At 41.9% G+C, this 23,463-nt stretch overlaps 1 protein-coding gene and 1 long non-coding RNA gene across 11 annotated transcripts in view; one reads left to right on the forward strand and one right to left on the reverse strand.

The window, feature by feature from the left end:
* trip12 (thyroid hormone receptor interactor 12) overlaps positions 1-19,846 on the reverse strand; it is a 40,191-nt gene extending 20,345 nt beyond the window's left edge. Inside the window, exons 1-7 of one of the 10 annotated variants that reach the window (XM_028961685.1) lie at positions 18,031-18,135; positions 14,911-14,941; positions 9,140-9,286; positions 8,247-8,372; positions 6,753-7,765; positions 1,965-2,067; positions 147-283 (exon numbers count right to left, since the gene is read on the reverse strand). In XM_028961685.1, the coding sequence (XP_028817518.1) occupies positions 147-283; positions 1,965-2,067; positions 6,753-7,765; positions 8,247-8,372; positions 9,140-9,237 (1,477 nt within the window). In that variant the 5' untranslated portion in view covers positions 9,238-9,286; positions 14,911-14,941; positions 18,031-18,135. Of the gene's footprint in view, positions 1-146; positions 284-1,964; positions 2,068-6,148; positions 6,180-6,752; positions 7,766-8,246; positions 8,373-9,139; positions 9,287-14,910; positions 14,942-16,441; positions 16,544-17,230; positions 17,585-18,030; positions 18,136-19,657 lie in introns of those variants that run through there. The other 9 variants (XM_028961686.1, XM_028961687.1, XM_028961689.1 and 6 more) reach the window with 9 other exon arrangements.
* Positions 18,477-21,729, forward strand: LOC114769020 (uncharacterized). The gene is made up of 2 exons (XR_003743177.1): positions 18,477-18,615; positions 21,532-21,729. It is a non-coding gene; the product is annotated as an uncharacterized LOC114769020 (long non-coding RNA).
* Positions 21,730-23,463: the final 1,734 nt, after the last annotated feature.

Genomic DNA, 23,463 nt, shown 5'->3' on the forward strand with positions numbered 1-23,463 from the left:
AATGCTTAAAATAATCAACAATTAACCAACAAACATCTATAAATTGTCTTGAACTGGTGAAGCTGCACAGAGATAACATTAAACATCGACCCTTTACATTTTAACACAGTAAAGTCTTTCGTTTCGTGACGTGGTCCTTCATATACCTGAAGCCCCCTGTGGCGTCTCATCCGTGCGCGCGGTGGAAGAGTTTGCGCCGTCCTGGTTGCTGTCAGAGTCGGCCATTTTCTCCTGTCGGCGAGCTTCGGCTGCCCCGCGCTTGCCCAGGCCAGAGCCCCGCCGACTGGAAAGCAAGGGACAAAAGGAGGATTTTATATATTTAAAAAAAAAAAAAGTACTACCAGAGGATACATAATTTAGACAATCTGCTGGAAAAAAAAAAAAAAAAACAAGTAACTTGAACAGCACAGAATTTGCACTACACCTGAACCAGAGACACTTTGACCTAGTGAGAAAATGGCTGTTTAAGTCTTACTGGACAGTATGGGTGTTGAAATTAATCTTGTGATTGATGCAGAGCACAATATAACTGATAAGGAAATTACTTTTTACAGCCACATAAAAATTCTCCTTAAAAAGTTGTGCCGGTGGTGCCTGGCTGCCTGACCCGTGTACAGTGCCACTCCAGGTAGGAGTTATATGCTGCGTGTCAGTCTTGTGCCTTGTGTGTGCACTGCGGTCAAAGTTGAAATTTGCTGCACCAGGTGACGCATTTTCAAAATGGTTCAGTGTTCGGTGTGCCCCTTCGAAACACAAAGTGGCAAAGGAGGAAGGAAAAAGGAGGAGGAATGAGTGTCCAGACTATATTAGAGTCTTAGCTGGAGTTTAGAAGACCATGCATTTTTTTGGCAAGCGCTATGCCAGTGCTCAGAATGGTCTGAACAGCTTAAGATTTGCTCGTGATGCCAAAAACACCAGAGGAAGTAACAAAGTACAAATACATCATTACTCTACTTGGGTAGAATTTTTCGGGTATCTATCCTTTACTTCGCTATTTATTTTTGTGACAACTTTTGACTTTTACTTCGTACATTTTAGCATGAGTATCCGTACTTTCTACTCCCTACATTTTCAAATCAGAGTCGTTTAGTTTAAATAGTGTCTAAATCCACGTAATACGGACTATCTGAAGCCTCTGACCTAAAACCAGATGCATACATAGACAAACATAATGAAGGCATTACAGTGCTAATATTTACATTCACTATGTTGTTTATCAGCATTTACCTCGGAGAAAGGCTGGCGAAACTAAAAGGAAAGAAAATGTGCGGGTTGGATTTAAATAGTTGAATGTTGCATGTTGAGATTTGTGTTACATGGGGGTTAAACACAAAGGGTGGTAGTAGCCTCGTGGGTAAGACACTCGCCTGTGAACCAGCAGACCCAGGTTCAAATCCCACTTACTACCATTGTGTCCCTGAGCAAGACACTTAACCTTAAGTTGCTCCAGGGAGACTGTCCCTGTAACTACTGATTGTAAGTCGCTCTGGATAACAGCATTCTGATAAATGCTGTAAATGTAGTGTAGGTGAGTAGTGTAGGTGAGTGGTTAGGCACCATCTCCATTGTGTGGGCCACGGTTCGGAATTCCTCAATCTTTTACAGCAGTTTTATTTTTTGAACGTGTTTAGAAAAGATCGGCCAATGGTTACTAAACTTCTGCAGCAGTTGCAAAGGTAGGGCTTAAATTACAAAACACACCAGATTTCAACTTTATTTGCTGAATCTATGCTAACATTTCACACAAACGCATGCAGGTGCTCACAGTCCAAACAAGATGCAGGAGTGACTCGTATACAGTCAGAAACATGTCAACGGTCAGACAGATTCCGGAGGCACCAGGACTGCACTGACCAGAGAGAAGGAGGCAGTGGGCATGCTAGGCCTTTTCTGGCTGTGAGATGGATTCTGTGCTCTGTGTTGACTGCTACTATAGTCACAAGCTGGTGTGTGTGGCAGACTACCTGGTGCTGGCACAGGAGCCCGTGGTCTTCTGGCGTGTGCTCCGCCGAAAGCTGGGGAGCTCTGCTGGGGGAGACTCACTGCGCTTCTTACTCTTCCTCAAACCTGTAAAGGAAGCAAGAATTAGACATCCAGAAAAAACAATTGTCTTGTCTATTGCAATACAAAAAAATAAAATAAAAATAAATAAATGTTTATAAAATGTTTTATTGGCCTTAACGTACACGATAAACAGAATAATACTTTCATTACATAATTGTTAAATTGTTACCTGTGAAATAGAAAATGAGCTTAATATAGTTACTGAAGGTAAAACTATGAATGAGCACATGTGGAGTTATTTACTTAAAAAGTGGAGTCCTGGCCTCCACAGACACCGGACCTGAACCCAATCAACATGGTTTGGGGTGAGTTGGACCGCAGAGTGAAGGTAAAGGGGCCAACAAGTGCTAAACACCTCTGGGAACTCCTTCAAGACTGTTGGAAAAGCATTTCAGGTGACGACCTCTTGAAGCTCATCGAGAGAATGCAAAGAGTGTACAAAGCAGTAATCAGAGCAAAGAAACTAGAATATAAAGCATGTTTTCAGTTATTTTTTGTTAAGTACTTAACTCCACATGTGTTCATTTATAGTTTTGATGCCTTCAGTGAGAATCTACCAATGTAAATGGTCATGACAATAAAGAAAACACATTGAATGAGAAGGTGTCTAAACTTTTGGCCTGTACTGTATTTCCTACTTACCTGCTCTAAAATGCATACTTGAGTTTGGAATTTTCTCCTAAAATAGTATAAGATGTTTTTAACGCCCTAATAATGAATGTAGCAGGTGAAAAGAATGTGAGGGTTGGAATGAAAACACTGATTGGGGGACCTCCAGGAGGTGGGCTGGGAAACACTGTTGTAGACTTGTAGAGCTGACTGCTGTTGAATCGGCAGGCGTGACATCGTTATCATGGACTACATATCATATTGCAGGTCAGTCTGTGATTCCCACCTCCAACACATATTTAAAAACTATCACTAGTACTGCTGGCATTCAGAATCAGCCAAATTCAGTAAACTACTGTACTGCCTAAACAGTAGTCCCTTGTTCCAAACGTGATGTATACACGTGACAGCTCTCTCAGCCAATGTTCTGTGATATAGACTAGATATACACTAGATATACAGTGATATACAGTGAGATATACACTATGAGCAATGAGATTTTGCTCATGACATGAATGTGCTTTTGTGAACATTATTCTTAGCCTTTATTATTGTAGCCTTTAAAAGTAAAAGTAGCCTTTATTCTGGAAAAATTAGTTAGCATGGATAATCTGAGCTGCACCTATCCACGTGTTATGCAGACCATTTAAATGCTAGACTATTAAATGGCCAGCCAGCTATCTTTTAAATGCTAGCAACATGTTGGCCACATGCTCATGCTCAGCTGTGGCTTTACAAATGTAGTGGTAAAAAAACGGCATTGATGTAATATCTGTACTCAATTTTACAAGAACATTTGCATTGTTTGATTGTCTACTTATTTCAGGGAGGAACACTATGGTGGTCGCATGGATAGGTGGCCTGATATCTCAGAAGTGGATTCACAGCCTACATAGTTCTCCTTCCACCCAAGAGAAACCACTGGAGGGCAGCTGAACTTAAGATAATAGCAAAGAAATGTCTGCTTTGTACAACAATGGAAATATTATTAGGGAGAAATTATCTAGCTTTGTTAAAAAGTATATTGCTATCCAGTCATAAAACTGCAATTAGTGACCTAAATTTCCAACATAAATGCTCCAAACTTCGAATGTAGTTCGTAAGTGTAATGAACCAGAAATAATTTTTTAGAATACAATTGTAAACAAAAAAATAAATAAATAAGTTGATAGCATTAACTGCCCTGAAATTACATTATCATGAGGATAAGTTCAAATCAAATTGACTTGTGGGCCCAAGTGTTATCTTTCACCATGTGCGCACAGAACTGTTAGATTAACAAAAATGAAGATAAATGCATTTAAATAGAAATAGTTAAAAACAGGCAAACATTATAGGCCCTGTGCACTAGTGGTTCTCCGGTGGTTTTGTTTCAGTAACCCTATTTCATCATGCATTAGTACATAACTACAGCACTCAAGTAGAAGCACAGACAATAAACCGAAGGATTAGAAACAAAGGGTTTCGGTTGCATTTCTCCATTAGAAACAAATATCATAAAAATATATATTTTTTATACTGATCACAATTGCAATTAAAAGGTGTGACCTTCATAACTGCAAATGGCTGTGGCTTCATTATGCACCATGACTGAGATAACAAGGGTTAAATTGTCATGGCACATCCTCTTTGTGTACCAGTTCCGTACCAATCAAAAGTGACCACAGGCAATTGCATACATGCTGAGCAACACCACAGTCCAGCTCACAGACCTGATTGCTATATTTATTGTTGGAGGATGCTACACACTAAATTCGAAATAATTGCGATTGAGTATTTGATGAGATTTTTGCTGGGCATCTTTCCTAAAACAACCCCCCACCTATGAAATAATCAAACACACACACACACACACATTTTCTGCCACCCATTTTTCTTGAAAATGTCTCACACAAACCTTTTTTTCCCCCCCAATATTGTAAAAATCACACACACACACCACACACACACACACACACACACACACATACACACACATACACAAAATTAAGTAGGAGTAGAGGAAAGGATGATAACCGGCTGCAATTAAATAGTTTTACACTCCACATCTTCTCGAAAACAAGATTTCAGGCTCATTATTGGCCTGGCTCAGTTCTACTCTCTTGGTATCCTACTGGTCAACATCATAACATCAGCCAAGGTCAAAAGGTGAAGCACTACCCGAACAAATACCGACTGACCAAAGAGAATAGCTCATCAGAGTTAATAGAAGCATTTCTGGACCAAGCTAGTATTGGCACTTCACATTTAACGACAATCTAACAAAGCTGTGCATCTTCAAATACAATCCAGAAAATTGCAACGTTTGTGAATTTAAAGAAAAATGTTAAAATGTTCTAATTTACCTGCCTTTTCAGGGGAATAAAATTTAATAAACAACACAATCCATGACAAACTGTCACTAGTGGTTTACACTTATGCTTTGCACTATACATTATATTTGTCTTCCTGCTTATCCTCATGACAAACCAATCTCAAATTTCCCCACCTTAAAATACCTGTTCAGCCTGCTTTCTGTTACACTGTGTGCTTCACGATCAGTTACACCGCACCCTTAATTGATGCTTAGGTATCCCCTATGTTCCTATGAGATTATAATAAAGCAGTCCTCTATGACAGTATTGCGGAGCAACTGAATAAACCGACCCCACTGGATCGATCACTGGAAAAAAGCACACACTGATACAATATGATACATATTTTTTGGCATTTCTTTAAAAAATGTTCCAGATACAGAAAAAATAGTATACTCAGAATAATAGAAAACCGCTAAGTCTTCATAGGGACCAATATTTCCTTGATCAAGCCTCCAACGGCAGCAAAGCCTTAAGCCTCATCTAAAATGCTCTCTCGGCTGTCTAATTAAAGCACCCAGCAAGACAATCTTGTCCAAAAAAATACTTCTTCACTTTAATGTCATAACAATTGTTAAAACTTCAACGTTCCAACCCCAAACCACTCACATAAAAAAGTAAGATAAGAAGATTACCGCTAATATAAACTCCTTGTCCTCTATAAAGACAGGAAAGTGAATCCTTACCAAGAGAAAATGAGTATGCAGACAGAGTGAGCTTGTGTCTGTGCCCCGTAGGCTTGTCCATGAACCTCGGGGTGACGGACTGCCTTTCTGCCCCTCATTTCTGATACTCTATTCTGGGTGCAGCACTGGGCTGGACGTGGGCCCTGTGACACTGTGCCTACCGAACCCACCTACCGCCTGGCACAGTCACCACGTCCACTGCCCCCACCCTGACCCCAGCTGTGCCCTCTCTCTCACAAAACACACACAAATCAGTCCAAAATGACATATCACGTGCAGAATGACTGTTAAACCTCTGCAAGTTAAAGGTCAAGAGGGCAGGAGTCATTTTGCACCAAAAAAGCATAGCAATAAAAGTAAGAAAATCTAAATTCCTGATGTTCAGCAGGAAATTAAATTCAGAAAACCAAGAGTAAATGATAAACCTAGACCTACCATGGTGCTTGTCCATAGACCCCAGTTAAGGCTCCAGATCTGAGAGCAGACACCGGGTATTTTTAGCCTAGAAGGTTCATATCGGCCTATGGCTGAAACTTGAGCCAGGACCCTGGCCCAGCTGACTAGTCACTCCACTAAACACACACACACACACACACACACTCTCTCTCTCTCTCTCTCTCTCTCTGAGGAAGAGCAAATTTAGAGAGTGATGGGGAAATGACCTGGTAATTCCTCCTCCTCCCCCCCACCCCCCAAAAAAACTGCCAATTCCAATATAAATCAAAAGGAAATAAAATAAATATTTACTTTCAGTGTGGTCTGCAAACAAGTACTCCATGGCTCATGCTTCCATGGTTTGGAGCCCCTAGCGGTTAAGGAAGTGGCCCCGTAATCAGAAGGTTGCCGGTTTGATTCCTGATCCTCCAAGGTGCCACTGAGCAAAGTACAGTCCCCACACACTGCTCCCCGAGCGCCTGTCATGGCTGCCATTGGTTAAATGCAGACACTACATTTCACTGTGTGGACTGGGTGCTGTACTGCGGTGTGTCACATGTTCACTCATGAAAATCACTAAAATAGCCCTGGAAACACAACTTACTTGCTAATTTGGCCTGCAGTCCAGAGGGCCCAGGTTTGGATGAGGTCTCAGCTTTGGAGGATCCAGACAGTGTGAGTTTGGGCTTTGGCAGGTTGACTTTGGGGCTGAAACGCGAGGGCCACTCAAACTTGGAGGAGCCGGCTCCGGTTGTGGCTGCCGCCGCCGCCGCTGCCGCCTTGGCCTGCTCCTTGTCTCGGCCGCTGCGGCGGGGTGAGGGGCTGGACGCAGACCGAGACCGCCGCGTCGCACCCTGCTCTTTCCCCTGCTTGTGTCGGGCACCCTGGGGGACGCAGTTGTTGGCGCCAGCTGCGGCCGCGGAGGATGACGATGAGGAGGAGGAGGACGATGAAGAAGAGGCAGAGGACGAGGACGAGTCTGTCACGGCGCTACACCCAGCTTTGGTGGAGGCGGCCGATTTGGACGCCAGCTTGCTGGGTTTGGCGGTGCGGCTACCCTCGGAGTGGTTTGGAAGTGGGCTGATGGAACACGAGCTGGTGGAAGAGGTGGAGTTCACAGCTCCAGACGGGACAGGGTCAGACTTTTTGCGCTTGTGGCCGAGGGTGGGGCAGTCCCCACTGGCCCTGGGGTAGGGACAGCTAGCGGTGGCCTTTTTCCCTGGGGCGCGCTGACTGGAGCTTGCCACCTGTGGCTGCTGTTGTCTAGTTTCGGGCGTGAGTCTGCGTTTCTTGGATTTGGTGCCAACGGCAGGAGCCTTTTTGACTTGCAGCGCGGTGACAGCAGTGTTTGCTGCAAAAGTGGGTACCGAAGCTGTGCTGGAGGGGCTGGAAAGGGACGATGACGTTGATGAAGATGCGGTGCCTCCTGGAGTGGCTGCGAGCAGGAACAACGCTTTGGACCGCTTGGCGGAGGAGTTGCTGTGCTCTGAAGCGGAGCTGCGTTTGCGGCTGCCCTCTCGCCTGGACAGCTGTGCTGCGTTCTCTCGCTTCGATGTGCCTGCGGCCTCCGAGCCCGGCTCTAACGGTGAGAATGAACTCACAGACAAAGAAAGGTTGCTTTTGGAGGGGAAGAGAGAATGGGGCGAGAGAGGAAAACGCACAAATTCAAGGTTGAGAATAAGAACAAAAGTGAGACAAGAGATTAATGAAGGGACAGGGATGGCAGAAAATGACAGCGATTAAATGGATAGAAAGAAGCCAAAGGGAGAGGGAGAGAGAAAAATGGTACATGTTAGAGCGCTTTCATACCTACTGAAAACAAACGTTCTGACAATGCATCATTCAGGCAGCCATACTGAAACTGTGAACCGCTACTGACCAGTACAATGATCTGCATCTAGCGTGTTTGCTACCACAGCAAGGCAAAGACTACACCTTCACCAACACACACTTGCACGCCCACAGAGAGAGGGAGCAAGAGAAAGCAAGAGTGAAAGGGTAAAGAGGAGGAGGATAGAGAGACGCCAGGAGAAAAGCCATAGGGAGAAACATCAGATTAAAAAAAAAAAAAAAAAAAAAAAAGCATGGAGAGGGGTACCTTCTCGAGCTGTGGCCTCTGGAAGAGCCAGAGGCTGAGCTGGTTGGGGCTTTGGAAGCCTTAGATATAGGTCTTCTAGTGTCGGGAGGGGAATTTGCTCTATGCTTTACCTGCCCTGCCTGCAACCTGTAAGGTTGGAGACCATAGAGCACATTATAGTGGGGGGCTGGAAGGGTAACTAGGTCTGAATGACAATAGGGGGTGTGCACTGTTACAAAATCTTATTATATTATTGAAATATTATTGAATTAACACACATATTACAGTTCACTGGCTAACAAAGTGGGCTGCAGTAACATTCTGTTTACACTCATGTATCACAAAAGTATTAATATTGCATTAATATTATAGACTGGAAACAGCAGCAGTAAATAAGATGACTGAAAAAGACACTGAAATGCAAAACATAAAGACAAAATTTCAGCATATAGGAAAAACGGGCAGCCTGGTATATCTGCATGCATCTGAACTATTAGTTTACGTATCATTACCAATCCACAATGCAGGTAGACCCTTTAGAAGAGCACCCACATACACATATTTGTTCACACAGTGTCACCCTACTGAATGTACTTGACTTTAGTACACCAGACGGCAGTAGCACCCGGCCAGATTAAGCCCTCTGGTGACACATGGCCTTGTGTGTAACTTTTGTTTATTTACACCCCCACTTTGTTGAGAACTCTTCAAATAAGCAGTGACAAGGGATAGAAGTAAAGATGAATCAGAGAAAAAAAAAAAGAAAGAAAACAGAAGAAACAGAAAAGGAAAAAATTCTAGTCTCTGACACCACATAACCTCAAATACAAATGTTACTGTACTATAACCAATGAAATTAATTAGCATGTCTCACACACAAACACAAATGAAAGGCAGCCCCCACTCCCCCTCACCTTATAGTGGCAGTGTGGTCTTGTGGCTGGGCCGCAGCAGTGTTCCTCTGAGAACGACGCAGTGACCCCCCTGGATTGGAATTAGGCCGGTTGGACATTGGCACCTCTCTCCTGAAGGGACATACCCTTTCTAGACACTACCATTCACTGGGCAGAAAAAAAGAGAGAGAGATCAGAGGGGTTAAAACAAATTCTGTTTAAGTTCTTAGTGTGTGTGGGCTTCATGAGTCACGAGCCATAACCATTAAAAAGAAAGTGAAACCTCACGCCCTGCCTTCTGCTCATCAGCACGGTGTTACTACAGCCAAGCACCAAAACCACACGACACATCCGTTTCCTAATGAAGTCAGTCTCAAGGAAGAGACCAGAGTTCATGTTTTTGTGTGAAATACAGACCACTGGAGGCAAACATGAAGTTTCACTTTCATGTTTTGCCTCGGTTTTACATTTTATGTAAGCAAGTACTGGCCTTGGGAAATTGTCTATCATGGCTCACTCTGTTGTTCCCATCACTACTTGAAACTGGGTTAGAGCCTCTACAAAATGGCAGGTAAAAGAACAAGTGAAATACTAGTAAAAAGAAGAAATTACTTCAGTAAACATATCTAATATATCACTAAAAACACAATGATTAATTGGAATTTAATTCAAAGAACTTCAAGAGCACACTTAACCATTACTTTTAACATTTTAAATAGTATGCGACTAAGCTGAGCGCTTTATCAGAAATGGATGGGTTAATTCGCTTGCACAAGAGCTATAATACCTATTGTAGGACTAAGATACTTCAACCTATTTATAAATAACCTGAATATTAGACTATAAACTCATTTACAGCAGTATCCTTAATGTTATGGATGTGGATACAGCATTCAATGATGTTTTATTCAGTCTGAGGTAGAGAAAAAATCTCTTACCAAAAAAAAAAAAAAAAAGTCTCGGGCGAAGACGGGCTAGTGTTTACAGGCAATGCTTGCAAATAATGTCTTTTAGTTTTGTTTTCAATAACTTTATGAAGTGTTATTTGATGATTATAAAAATGTTTTAAAACTAATGAGAAATGCTTTAACAGTAGGAGAGCAATGATACAGGCATTTCACTTGGGCTTTGTTTTCTTTACATGCGTTGGTTATTTTCTTCCATTTATCTGAAGTACCATTCTCAATAGAGAGTTTTGAAATGCACCTTTAAAAGGTTCCAATCGTGAAAACATCACTTAGTAAGATGATTTAAAATTAATACGAGTTCCCCTAGCCTGTCTATGGTCCTGCAGTGGCTAGAAATGATGAGAAATGATGACGGGTGTAAAGAATGGCCATTCTGCTACACCGTTCAGAGAGCAGCAGCTCAGATGGTCGTATCTGGAATTTGTCCCCTTTTGTAGTCATAAGGAGAAAGGTAACCTCCGGTTTCTCATGCTATTTCCAGAGAATTTCACACCACTCCCCTAAAATAATTCTCTCCACTGCCCACAGTGGCTTCCAAACATGCGAAGCATTGCAGTGGCTAAGTGATTGGATGTAAAAATGAGCATTAATGTTTTTTCACACCATACCCCCTCAACTTCTTTAGGTCTCTCTCCTCTATCATTTAAAGAGTCCGGGAAAAATCTCATTGTGAGACTTCAGATACAGTATTAGGGGACCACTAAGACTGATATAAGAGCTAAAACAAATTCATGTCAGGGGACCTTTAAGAAAAGCTGTATTATTTTGTCGGGCGACACTAACAACCACACTGGGACTGGACAGCTGGTAATAAAGACCATTTGACCTCTATATGTGTAAATTCCCACAACTCACTGAAAAGTGAAAATGGCCATCATGATGGTACCATATAGCAATTTCAATTTTATTATTTTATTATCTCCCAATAATTAATTTGTCAATGGAAAACCTGTCCCCTGCTGTTGCTCACCGTGTACAGACACAAAGAATATAATATGAAAAGCATGCACCAAGACTGCAGACGACACCGATCACACACACACTTAAAGATGGATCACCTTCAACCCAAATAAAAAAAAAATACCCAGAGCAGCCAAATCAGGGGTCTGAAATTTAGATCAACTGGCCATACTGACAATATGCGTTAGCATACATTAGTGGTCCAGCACAATTTGCCTCAGAGAGAGGGGCTGGAAAGGGAAAAAAAATGAATCGATAAGCCCAGGGCCATGACAACATGATCGATAGCGTGACTGAAAGACGAAGGGGTAAAAGAGCAGAGTGACTATATCCAATAAGGGGTGCAGAAAGCAAGGACTTTAAAAATGCTGTCTGAATGCTTAAGGAGAAGGACGGCTGAGGAGGAGCATTTGATTTAAGAGATTCATTAAAAAACATTTTTTCAGATCCGGCTGGCAGAGGCACGTAGAAGAAAAAAAATAAAGCCTCCGTGTGCCCGTGCACCCTCCTCATTTAGTCTGTGTCACAATGCAGGTGAGTCCCATCACTGAGCATCAGTCATAACAAGCCTGCGGGACATCCACCGTTTTCCCAGTCAGGAGGCGGAACTCGCTCCCAATGCAGCAAGCGTGGCTTCCCAATGCTCTTTCTTTGCGCGTTGTAGACTTCACAAACGTACAGTGCACCATCTAGTGTGCAGTATTTTCATGCCTACATCACATCTTCCTGGGGACCAATACAACCCCTCCCTAACTAGCAGCAGGATACTGAAATAAGACTACCTGCTTTTGTGTTTCACAATTATGTACATTGCCAGTGCCGCGTCATGTTAGCATAAATCCTGAACCTACACCTCAGAGAGGCAAATCCTGTTAAACGGGAGGCAATCATGCTGACAAGACATCCATGTTAGCTAAGTTACCAGCCCTATAAGCAAATAGCTACAACTCTTATTCTCTATGCTTATCCAGACTGTGCTTTTTAATAAACGCCTTGCAAAAGACAGGCACTAACACAACTTAAAACACTGCCAACAGCTTTTTTTTTGCTACTGAAAAAAACAAAAAAAAAATTTTTTTTTAAGAATGCAATTAGCATTCTGCTAATGTATATGTATTGCACATAATTACACCTACCCATTTTACACCTACTAGTGATCAGAATGTTAATTTTTATTAGTTGTTCTGCCCTACCTGCAGTGCCCACAAGTACATTTACAGCATTTATCAGACACCCTTATCCATAGCGACTTACAATCAGTAGTTACAGGGACAGTCCCCCCTGGAGACCCTCAGGGTTAAGTGTCTTGCTCAAGGACACAATGGTAGTAATTGGGGTTTGAACCTGGGTCTTCTGGTTCACAGGCGAGTGTGTTACCCACTAGGCTACTACTTACCGTGATCAATCACTATTTTATTTATTGTAAAAATTGTAGTAAACCAATATAAAGCACAGATTTAAGCAGGCTGAAGCGAGATAGGAAATGCATTCAATCATACTGCTAAAGTTTCACGTTATCGTGAAACAAACAATGTCAATCAGCCTCTAGGGTGAACTATCGTAAAGGGGTTCTCTGAGGTGGGGAGGGGTAATTGTGATATGCACACGGTCCCTGAAATTGGGAGGGGTTGAGACAAGAGCAAGGACAGATTACTGTATATTATATAATTGTAGGAAATTAGCTTCCATTATCAAACTTAATCTGCAGGCAGCCTCAATTATGCAAAGACCTGCCATCAAAACAACTATGCCAGGGACTGTCAAGAATTCTACCGGGGTGGTGGGTCAGGAGCCTAAAATTAACTTCAAATCAACTGCACAGGTTTATTCATGTAGTTGATTGTGCTACATTCATGTGAGGGCCAGTCCTTTTTTATAATAGAGAGCTTAGAAATATATACACATTTGTGTAACTTGTGTGTACATGTTGGACGAGGTAGACAAAAATGAGCATTGTATGATTTCTGATCTGATTAAAATACTACGATCTGAAAAAAAAAATTGGCAACATTTTGCCACAAGAACGTGGTCCTCCTCTACTGTAAAAAAACACACAAAAAAAAATTTTATAACAAAAAAATGAGAAAGGAACCTTATGTTAGAATATGATTATTGTTTTTATTATAATATATTTAATTATTTTTAATCTCATGCTATCTTAATTATAGAACTAAAACCATATCATAGTTCATGTAACTGGTAGGCTAGTTAAAATCTATCAACGATCTGTTCACAACTAGGCCAAGACATACTGCAGAACCAGGTCTGACAATGCTAATTTGACGGCTATAAAAACTATAGTACAGATATTTTAAAAATATATATATATATTTATTTTTTTGCTATCTAGGATAAAATGTTTGGATTCTGGATGAATCTGTGTACTGTACTTTGTAATCACGGCTTTGTTAGTATTGTTAAGCCATCAGATGTACTCATGCCCACAAGATGTTTTTTCTTATTTTAACATGAGCTAGTGCTAATGTGTTTGACTTATCGAGTGTCATGAGAAAGAGTGTCATGATTAAGATGCCAGCATGGGAGCAGGGGTTAATGTGCCTTGCAATGAAATCTTGCTTGGTGAAACTGGACTCTCTCTCATGCAAATGAATTCAGGAAACTTTAACACACTGAAAATGGGGACATTTTCATTTAGCAGATTAAGTTCAAATTACAGCTCTGATGGAAAAAATGACAAGCATCAGAATTAAAATTAAAAAGAATATTTTTTTAATATATGTTTACGATATTTTACTAAACCCTCACGTATCAACAAGAGAGGTTGTCAGATCTGATTACACTGAGATTGATGTCCTGATCCCAAACACATCTGGCACTAAGTTACAACATGCATGATCACTGCTTACAGTGATTCGATCTCTTTCACCGAACCACAAGTCGCATTCAATGCTATCTAGCCACAGCGGTTAAGCACAGAGGTCAGAGACCCCATCAGTGTTCATAGAACAGCAAACACAACAAGCCATTTCACTTTGCTATACAGGGCAAAAACGGTTTGAAAAGGTCAACCACACTCGTTCACAGGTACTCTTAATTCTGGTCAAATTTAACATTTGACCAGCAGACTTTGTCTGCATCAGGTCACTTTGTTCATTTATTGTGATGTGTCTAAAATCTGGTTAATAAATCTGGGCATTTTTAATATGCTAACATAAAACTTTGCAAATAGTCTTATAATGACAATCTGCACCACAACAAACAATGATTCATAACTGATGATAAACTTAAGAAATAATGAAGTACTGATTGTAAGTAAGCCACTAAAAGCGCCCGTTCCTTTGGTCAACATAAACTGATCAGGATAAACTGTTTTAATGTGGAACAATGGAACAAACAATTAGGTGGTACAGCATACAACAGAGTGATCATTAGGCCACTCATCATCTGATGTGAGCTGGCACACGATTTCCCAACATGCAAGTACCCACCACATCACTATTCTAAAGCAGAAATACATCAAACTTGGCAGAATTATGTGTTCGGCCAAGCCAAATGGAAAAGGGCAGCTAACTGTGGAGAGCAGCAGTGTACTTTTTTGTGTGTTTTAACACCCAATTCACAAATCATGTAATTTAACATTCAGGAACATGGGAATTAATTGAAGTAAACTGTGCCGAAACCAAAGGCCACTGTTGCTCTTCAAGAAATTACAAACAAAAGAAACTTATAAAATTAGACAAAACTAAGCCAACTGTAGTCGGCCATTCCAGTTTTAGCTGAAGACATAAAATTGAGCAGATGAGCAGAGAATGGTGCAACCCCGGTTTACCACAACCCAACAACGAGCTGCTGTCTCTCTACTGGTCGCTCTGCACAGGAGGCTGGATCGGCATGGGAACTTACCAGCCGTGTGTGCATGCCCCCAACCGGCACCCTAGGGCGACAACAGAGGGAGGGGCACACAGTGAGGTGGGGAAAGGTCAGGGATATTTTGTGCAAATATCTGGAATAATTGTTTTGAAGAAGAATTTTTTTTTTTTTTAAATCACAACACAGTCGTTAATCTTAATTTGCCCTGAGACATAATAAATGATAAAAATACCATGACGGCAGCCATTTTATTGTTCTACTCCAAATGTCATCCCATTTGCAACACTTTTCAGAGCCCCTGGGTGTTCATGACAAACTAAATGTTAAAAAATAGTTACACCCTCAAATGTAACTAGTAAGCAATACATCTAGGTGAATGCACAAATGGCAATTGTACACATGGGATTATTAACATTAAATTGTGACTGATTCAAGACCGCTGCTTCATTTTGGTTCCACCCCCAAACATACAATAAAAACCTTTTTTTTTTTTTTAAAGGGCATAAATGCATTTTAGAATATGAAAAATCTATGTATATGACAATAAGGACTGCTCATTATTATGTTCCTGTTGGTGAGGAGGAAACAGTATTCATGGATATTTTCTTAATGAGATGCTGATATACATACACACACACACCTACTTTTTAGATTAATCCATCAACACTGGAGCATTTTGCATTTCTTACCAGTGGCAATCTAAAAAAACGTATAGAAGAGTGACAAGGTGAAAATACGATACATAATGATCCGGAGCTAGTTCTCTTTTTTGCGTTTGTATACTCAGAGTTGTCGTGCATGTTTAACCGACCCAATAAACGCGACAAATGTACGAGTTTGGGGTTTTAAAAACCATTCGGCTTCCTTTCTTCAGTTTAAGAACCGAGGCCTCTAACTGTCGGAGCATGTTAGCAATTAGCTCGTCGACACCGGTCTCAATTTGACACCGAGCGGTGCAGCGACGGCCGCGCTGGCTAACGCGTAATCTGGTGATATTAGAGAGAAGACAGGAAGAACACAGGGTAAAAAAATTAGCTATGAACAGTTCAGACATCTGCGCAGATGGTCGCAGGGCTCAGGCGTCTCTGTATTGCTAACGTTAGCTGGGGAGTTAGCTGAAGTACGGACGAATAATGAAGACGTTTGACCAAAACAAACAGAACACGTCGCGAGTTAGCACGCTGCAATACCAGCGTGGAGTGGACTTAAAACATCGTCTAAACACAACTAAACACTTCGATGTAGCTCTTTACACGCGTGAAATTCCTAGTGGTTTACGTGAACCAAAACCATAATACTGGTGTACAATGTCAGGCATGACAGTGTACAGCGATGAAGTAAGAAACCATGAAAGCCCCGTACCTTATGACTACCATGTCTGCAAATATTTACGGCAAACCACGGACGAGGAAAATAATGTAAAGTCGAACAATCGATCGAATATAATTGCTGTAAATAAAAAAAAAAGCAGTCACGACAGATGGCGGTCACTGGTAAAGTAAAATTGGTTAAATTTGGTAGTTTAGAAGTTCATGCGTGTTACGCAATTTATCGTTGATTTTACCTTCCGAGGTCTGCGGCAATAATCCTCAGCGTCTATGTATGAAAGGTAACACTTCAAATCACCTAACTGGTAATACGTCACCCACAAGTTTAGCAGCTTGGGTGACAGCCTGCTGTACACGACATAATTGTCTAGGGCCATTGTCAGGCCTAAAGGCAAATCTACGTCTTTTTGTGCGTAAATGTGGCCTGTAAATCTGCGTTATGCGGCCATTTAAAACTCAGCGGACGGCAACGTGGACGAGTGAAAACTACAAAAGTACAAGAAGCATAAAATGATTCGCCTTCAGTGCCATTGTCAGCCTTTAAAGAACAGAGGCCTGCAACTGGCGGAGCCAGCTAGCGACGAGCTAGCCGACACCGGTCTGAATTTGACACATAGCCGCGCACCCAACACTTCACCTGGCCAACAGTAAAAGCGGCGCCAGGGCTACTGAAAGTGTAAGGGGGGGTTCTTCGGGAGAGTATCCGTTTGCGAATGCGACGGATGAACTGAAACGACCGGGGAACACTGGCCAGACATCTGCGCAGATGGCTTACGGGCTCGGGCATTTCTGTCATGCTAACGTCGACTCGGAGGCTCGCTGAATAATCATAAAACCAACAAACACGACACCAACTTAAGCGGAACCAAAACGCAGTATAGTCGGGCTAGCAGGCGAAAGGAGGCTGCGTGTGTACCCGAGCAAAGGGCTGCCGACTACAGTTGTTTTTTTTGTGTCTAGAATCTGACTTCATCCACAATCTAGCTCGTTTTCTACTTTGGTTTGTGAAACGGACGTGTCAGAACCTTTCACGTAGAATCCGGCGTGCTGTACGGGTTAAAAGTCCTCGCCTGTCCCGCGGTGTTTATCCCCGTGAAGCAGACGCTTGCTTGCTGGACTTTTAGCAGGCTAGGCTAGTCTAAACAAATGTTTTCAGGGCTTGTGTCACCACCGTGCTGTGCCACCAGGCTGCGTTAGCTTAGCTTACCAGCCAGTTAAACACGACTCGATGCTAGGGAGAGGGGGGGTCTTAAATAGCTAACTGGCAACACTTTCATAAATAAGGCCGAGCTGACAACTAGTAGATGAAATAGGTGGACATCGCAGTGGTAGCTGTGGCTAATTCCAATGCTGTTTTAGAATTTTCTGTCACAAAGGCGAAAAGAACTGTGACCTTATTGACGAGCCATATTAGCAAGGTAGCAAATCGGGTTTATACAAAGCTAGCTGTCTGTCTGTCTCTGGGAGCAATGTAGTCCTCCCCCCTTAACACACACAGAAGAACAGTATACCTGACAAAAGCATCACGAAATGAAGACACATAGTGCCTTGTGTTTCTACGTTACATCACCCTCATAAATAAAAACGAAAATACAACCGAGAATGCTTCCCTATCTGGACGACTAACAGAAAAAAACACTCAAGAATAAAATAAATAATTGTAAAGCAAGAACATGATTCGATATGACAATTGTCCCCGCAATACGTTATCGTTTTTTTCCCTGTGTCTGACACGTTTAGAGGAAGCAGACCACCTAAAGGACAAAGTAAAATGAAAACGTCAATAAAGAGTCGTTTCAGTGTTTTTCGCTGTTGCTCTTGTTACCTATTTGGTTATGCAGTGCTGTCCTTTCTGCGTTCCTCTCTCGGCTCTTTACCTTCAACTGCAGTCTACCTCCGCTCAAGCCTGACCCATTCTTCCGCTAGGGAACTACTTTGAAATGAAAACGACATATTGCTGTTAGGAACATGACTAAAGAATTTGGCTATATTTATTTTGAAGCACTGTATAGAACTTCGAATTGCCAGAATAAAAAAATAAACCCAAACCCAATGTCTTTTCGTAATCTCTAAACTATAGAATTTGCAGAAATATCAATCCGCTGGGTCGTAACCCCTTCAAGAAAACTTGCAAACCTGCACACATCCTGCTCGTTTGTAAGATACGTAATATTCTGCAAATAATTGTGAGATCAAATATTTTACATGAATTAAAAATGTCCATCAACGTCACCTAAAGGTTAATCCTACGCAATGTAAGTAGTTCCGTCGCGCTGTTCGTTGTCATAGTAACCCGATAGCCTCTCAATATGGCGGCTCTTCTTGGACAAATCGTGTCTGAAATAAATAGCTTGGTACCGGCTCCATCAAAGGACTTTTTTTAAACCAACCAGAGCATAAAAGATCAGAGGTAAATTGCTTGGAAATTGCAATAATTTATTTTCAATATTGAGTATTAAATTAACTGCTGATAAATATTTTATAGGCTTTTTGTTTTCTAAATGCTAGTTGTAGTAGCTAACTAATGCTTGCTAGCAGTCATTAGGTTGGATTTGCAACAGAAGGACCAGTAACGTAGTCACACACATGCACACACACACACACAAAAAAAAGCCACATAATAAATTCCATTGCAGCGACTCATACAGCAATCAGATGATCTCTGAAACCAGCGACTGTGCTAGTTAGCTTAGCATTGTGTGATGCCCCGAGTGCTTGTTCATTTTAAAGACCACCTTTCCCCATATTAATCATTTAACTTTCCAGACGTATTTATCAACGAAAAGCGCTTTATACTAATTAACAGCGCCTAACTGGTCTGTGTACTACAACAAGAGTACCATGCTGAAGACAACGTGTCAGCTACTAGAATGTAACCTGCGCGAATGGAAGACTGCGTTCAGCAAGTGAAGGAATAGATGTCAACATCTGCTTTTTCCAGTTTCACAGCCCTTACTCTGCACTCCGGAAATGTTTTTTTTCTTTAATTTTCTAAGCCCACGATCTCTGATTTATTAACCAACTAGCTATGTGGTTACTCGTCTGCTTCGGAAGGAAAAGAAAGGCCAGATATAGTTCAGATATATCATGTCCCAATAACAAGTATGATCGCTGAAGTGCAGCGATGAAAAGTACATCACCTGTCATGATAAAATATGCCTTTGCAGCTTCGAGTCGGTTTTTTATGTTAGAACGCCAACCTGCTAAAGCTAGCTGTTTTGCTAGCGTTTGAGTATGTGGTCATAGCTTAGCTTGACTTTACCTAACTTCATGTGTACTGTCAGACACGTAAATGTACGCGTACCACGGTTAACTCTGCTGACAGCGGTGACATACACGTTAGCTAGCTGCTTACAGCGTGAGTACTAACTCGGACCAATTTTACCACTTTTGTTGTTAGTCAACTCGAGTAAAAACGCATTTCGCTGTAAGTCCAGCCACGTTCAACTTACAATTGGATTCGCACTTGTCGCGTTGGTGACAAAGTGAACCTTATCGTCAGAAAAGAGAGACTGCGTTCAGTTTGCTGGCAGGACGGAGAGCAACGAGGCCTCGTTCATCCGTCTTGCGCGGTCTGCAGCGGAAAGTAGGCGACTTTCAGACGACGCTCCATACTGCCGACTGCAAACTGGGCTGAAGACGAGTTTGGCAACCCCAGAGGGGGAGAAAAAAAAGTGTCTCGTCATTGCACAGCCTCATTCCCGCTGCCAGGGCTGGTCCAGGCCTTACAGGTGATTCTGGCTGGTCCGAATCACGCAGGTTTCTAGCGACTACCTGTTATTTTCCCAAAGCCCAGAAGGGAATTCCTTAACCATTCTACTTATGGAGCATTGGGAGAGGGGTGCAGAGAGATTTACATTAACATTTACGGAATTTACCAGACGCCCTTATCCAGAGCGACTTACAATCAGCAGTTACAGGGACAGTCCCCCTGGAGACACTCAGGGTTAAGTGTCCAGCTCAGGGATTTGAACCTGGGTCTTTCTGGAGTGAGTGTCTTACCCATTAGGCTACTACCACCCCTTAATTTAGCTATTTAGATAATGGCACGTGGTTTTATATATGCTGCAAGCTGTGAGTATGTGGTTCTGTTTGTAGAACTTAATGAACATGTTCCTGTGAGGAGCTGAATCAACTCTTGCTGATTTGTTCCTTACTTCTTTTTGAAGTTTGGTTTTCAGTCCACATGAAACAGCTGGGAACTCTATTTCAAATAAAGTCTCTTTGGTGTTACATTTGCATTTTTTGGAGCAGTGGTGGTCGAGCGGGTAAGGGAGTAGTCTCGTAATCAGAAGGTTGTTGGTTCGAATCCCGATCCACCAAGGTGCCACTGAGGTCGCCTTGATCAAAGCCCCGTCCCCCAAACACTGCTCCCCGGGCGCCTGTCATGGTGCTCACTGCTCACCAAGGGTGATGGTTAAATACAGAGGACCTGTTATGTTGGGTCACCGTCTGCTGTGCTGCAGTGTTTCACAATCACTTCACTTTGAAAAACCTTTACCCACAAGTCCTTGAGAAACACAACCTATAAAACAGGAAGAGCCCCATGAACTGAATTACTTATGCTGTTTATCATTTTACTGAAGAACTTAAGCCACTTTGTATGTGGCCTGCAGTATATTAAAAATAGTCAACAAATGCTCACAGAAAATCTGACTAAACTTTTTAGGTTTAGGTTTGTAATATTGCTACTGAACTCTAATATTAATTCACAACACCAAGATCAACAAGCCCATGGGGCTTAACAATTTGCCAACAATGCCAGGGTGATGGGCCATAATGGCACAATGGTTGGAATGAATCTGGAAGTCCATTTTGCATCATATCTGTTTTTCATCTCTCCACACCAGGACTGCATTCTGTGTCCTTTGACCTCCTGGATTTAGTAGAAGACACCATATGGTGATGTGAGAGTTGCAGAGTCCCTCCCTTCATTGTCAGTAGTAATTTGCTAATCATTAGGATAACGGCTGAGGCTGGACTGAGCATCAGGTGCAGAGAGAGAACCCATTTTTGCTGTACTTACAGTATGTGTATATCACGTGTGATGCTGTACCCCATTGGAGTACAGTCTCGTTTTTTATATTGTCCTCCTCTCTCCTCATGTAATCCTTGCCTGCTTTTCTGGTTATAACCCCTATCTTCCGGGCCTGTCCACCCCCCGAATGTGATGCTGTGTTGTGTATATGTATGGTCGGGTTAATGGCCAGATATTTCTTTAGTACTTGGTACTATTGACATGGTATATCGCAACAACAATAAAGGGTTCGCATCATCATCATCATGCTTTTTCTCTCAACGTTTTCTTCTTCTTCTTCTTCTTCAGAGCAAGCTTCCTGGATGAGCATCTTCTTCATTTTCTTCCACAAGCGGCACCTAAGATCCAGCGAAGGCAGTAGGACTGCACAACCAACATAGAACTGCCAGCCTCACTGAATGAGACTATTTATGGATTTACGATACTTTGTTTGAGTTAATATTTAATATTGTTGACTGTATTAAAACTATGATCCAAGAACTATGACCCCCTTTCCTGGTATACCACTGATTCAGCTTTGCCACAGTATTATCAAATTGGTATTTAAGCAGTATTACACCTGTATGTTTTGTAGAATTCAATAATGTATATAATGTTATTCACACAGTATAAAACAGTATAAAACAACAACAACATACTAGAAGCCAAAATTCCAGGGGAAATTTTGATGGGTCTGTCCAGGCATTGGTCACAGCTGCGGGCATGGGATTTGTAAAATGGGGCTTCTTTACTGTGGTACTGCAGTATCACTTCAAAGAAGTTTTATTTTACAAATCCGTTGTTTCTATACGTTTGACGGTCTTCGCGTGGCGGTCTTTAACGTAAGACATGTTCTTTTTTGCCATTCATAGCACAATAATAAATGGTCTGTCTTCCTGACAGACCCAAAAATACAGATTATCTTATATAGAAATAACACAAGAGTACATAAAATGCAGTTGCAATGTGTGTGACAGTTCAGCTGTTTAGGTGGAAATAAATTGCTCCTCCGTTGGCTGGTCCTGGTCTGCAGGCTTCTGTGTCTTCTGTCAGAGGGCAGCAGGTTCAAAAAAAAAGTGTCCAGGGTGTGAGGGATCCGTGATGATCTTCCCTGGATGGTTCCTGGATGGAGGGCCAGGGGGGCACGGACGATCTTTTCTGCTGTCTGTACAGTCTGTTCCTGTCCTGTTCTAGCCCAGGTCTCCACAGGAGACACTGGGCCATCTGATATGGAAGAGGAGGAGCAGTCAAATGTGTTCATTTATCTATATTTCAGATGCAGATAATTCAGTCAAAATTATTTATTGTGTTATATAAAGAATTTGCACAAATTCTTATTTAGCATGTCTCATGAGTGAAGTGAAAAAGACTACAAGATTCTACACAGTTCTCTAACTAATGTAATATTAGTAAAGTTTTTGGACTTTTCCACATATGGTGACAAAGGGGATAACAGAACTTTACGAATCAAACCTGTCTAATATCATCTCTAAATATGAACAATATTTCTGAAAACAGACATTTTACTGTTTTAGTCAGTATTTGTGAATCAACATGAATCAATATCTGAACTCTTACCCAGTGATGATCAGTAATTTATATACCCACTTGAAAGCACTACATGCATGCTTCATGAAAAGTATTCACCAGTAAACTGAACAGGAGCCGCGTCGTGTGGCCTTGCGTGAACTGGAGCATCTCAGCCGTCTTGCAGACGGTGCGTGTGCACCCTCCAGTGGCCCGTCTGAATACTGCAGCTGCGAGTGCATCGCCGACCACCAGGGGGCGCCGTACGGACGGTGGCGCTCTACACCAGGAACTGGAACGACGTGTGCAAAAACTCTGTTTTTATATACATAATCAGATATGATTCATTATTAAAATCGTTTAGCTATGCATTTATGAAATCTGGAATATTTGTAATCTGCTAACATAGCCAAATTATTGTACTATTTATACCTTTTTTGTGATATCCGTACACAGTAATAAGGAATCCTGCTAGTAATGTTTTAATAACTTGCCTCTAATGTGGGGAAACCGGCAGTAAGCAAACAAGTGAAACGATCTGATCGCCACACGTGGCCTTGACTGGCACTGTGGTCTATAATTAGCCTTCAGACAGATGAACGTCTCCTCATCTGGGCCAGAGAGAAAGAAAGAGAGGGAAAGAGAGAGAGGGGGGGTGAAGAATAATATTCATTACATAACAAAGAGAGATCTGTTTCCAGTTCCACTTCCTGA

Source organism: Denticeps clupeoides, chromosome 19, assembly GCF_900700375.1.
Source record: "Denticeps clupeoides chromosome 19, fDenClu1.1, whole genome shotgun sequence".
Taxonomy (NCBI): Eukaryota; Metazoa; Chordata; class Actinopteri; order Clupeiformes; family Denticipitidae; genus Denticeps; species Denticeps clupeoides.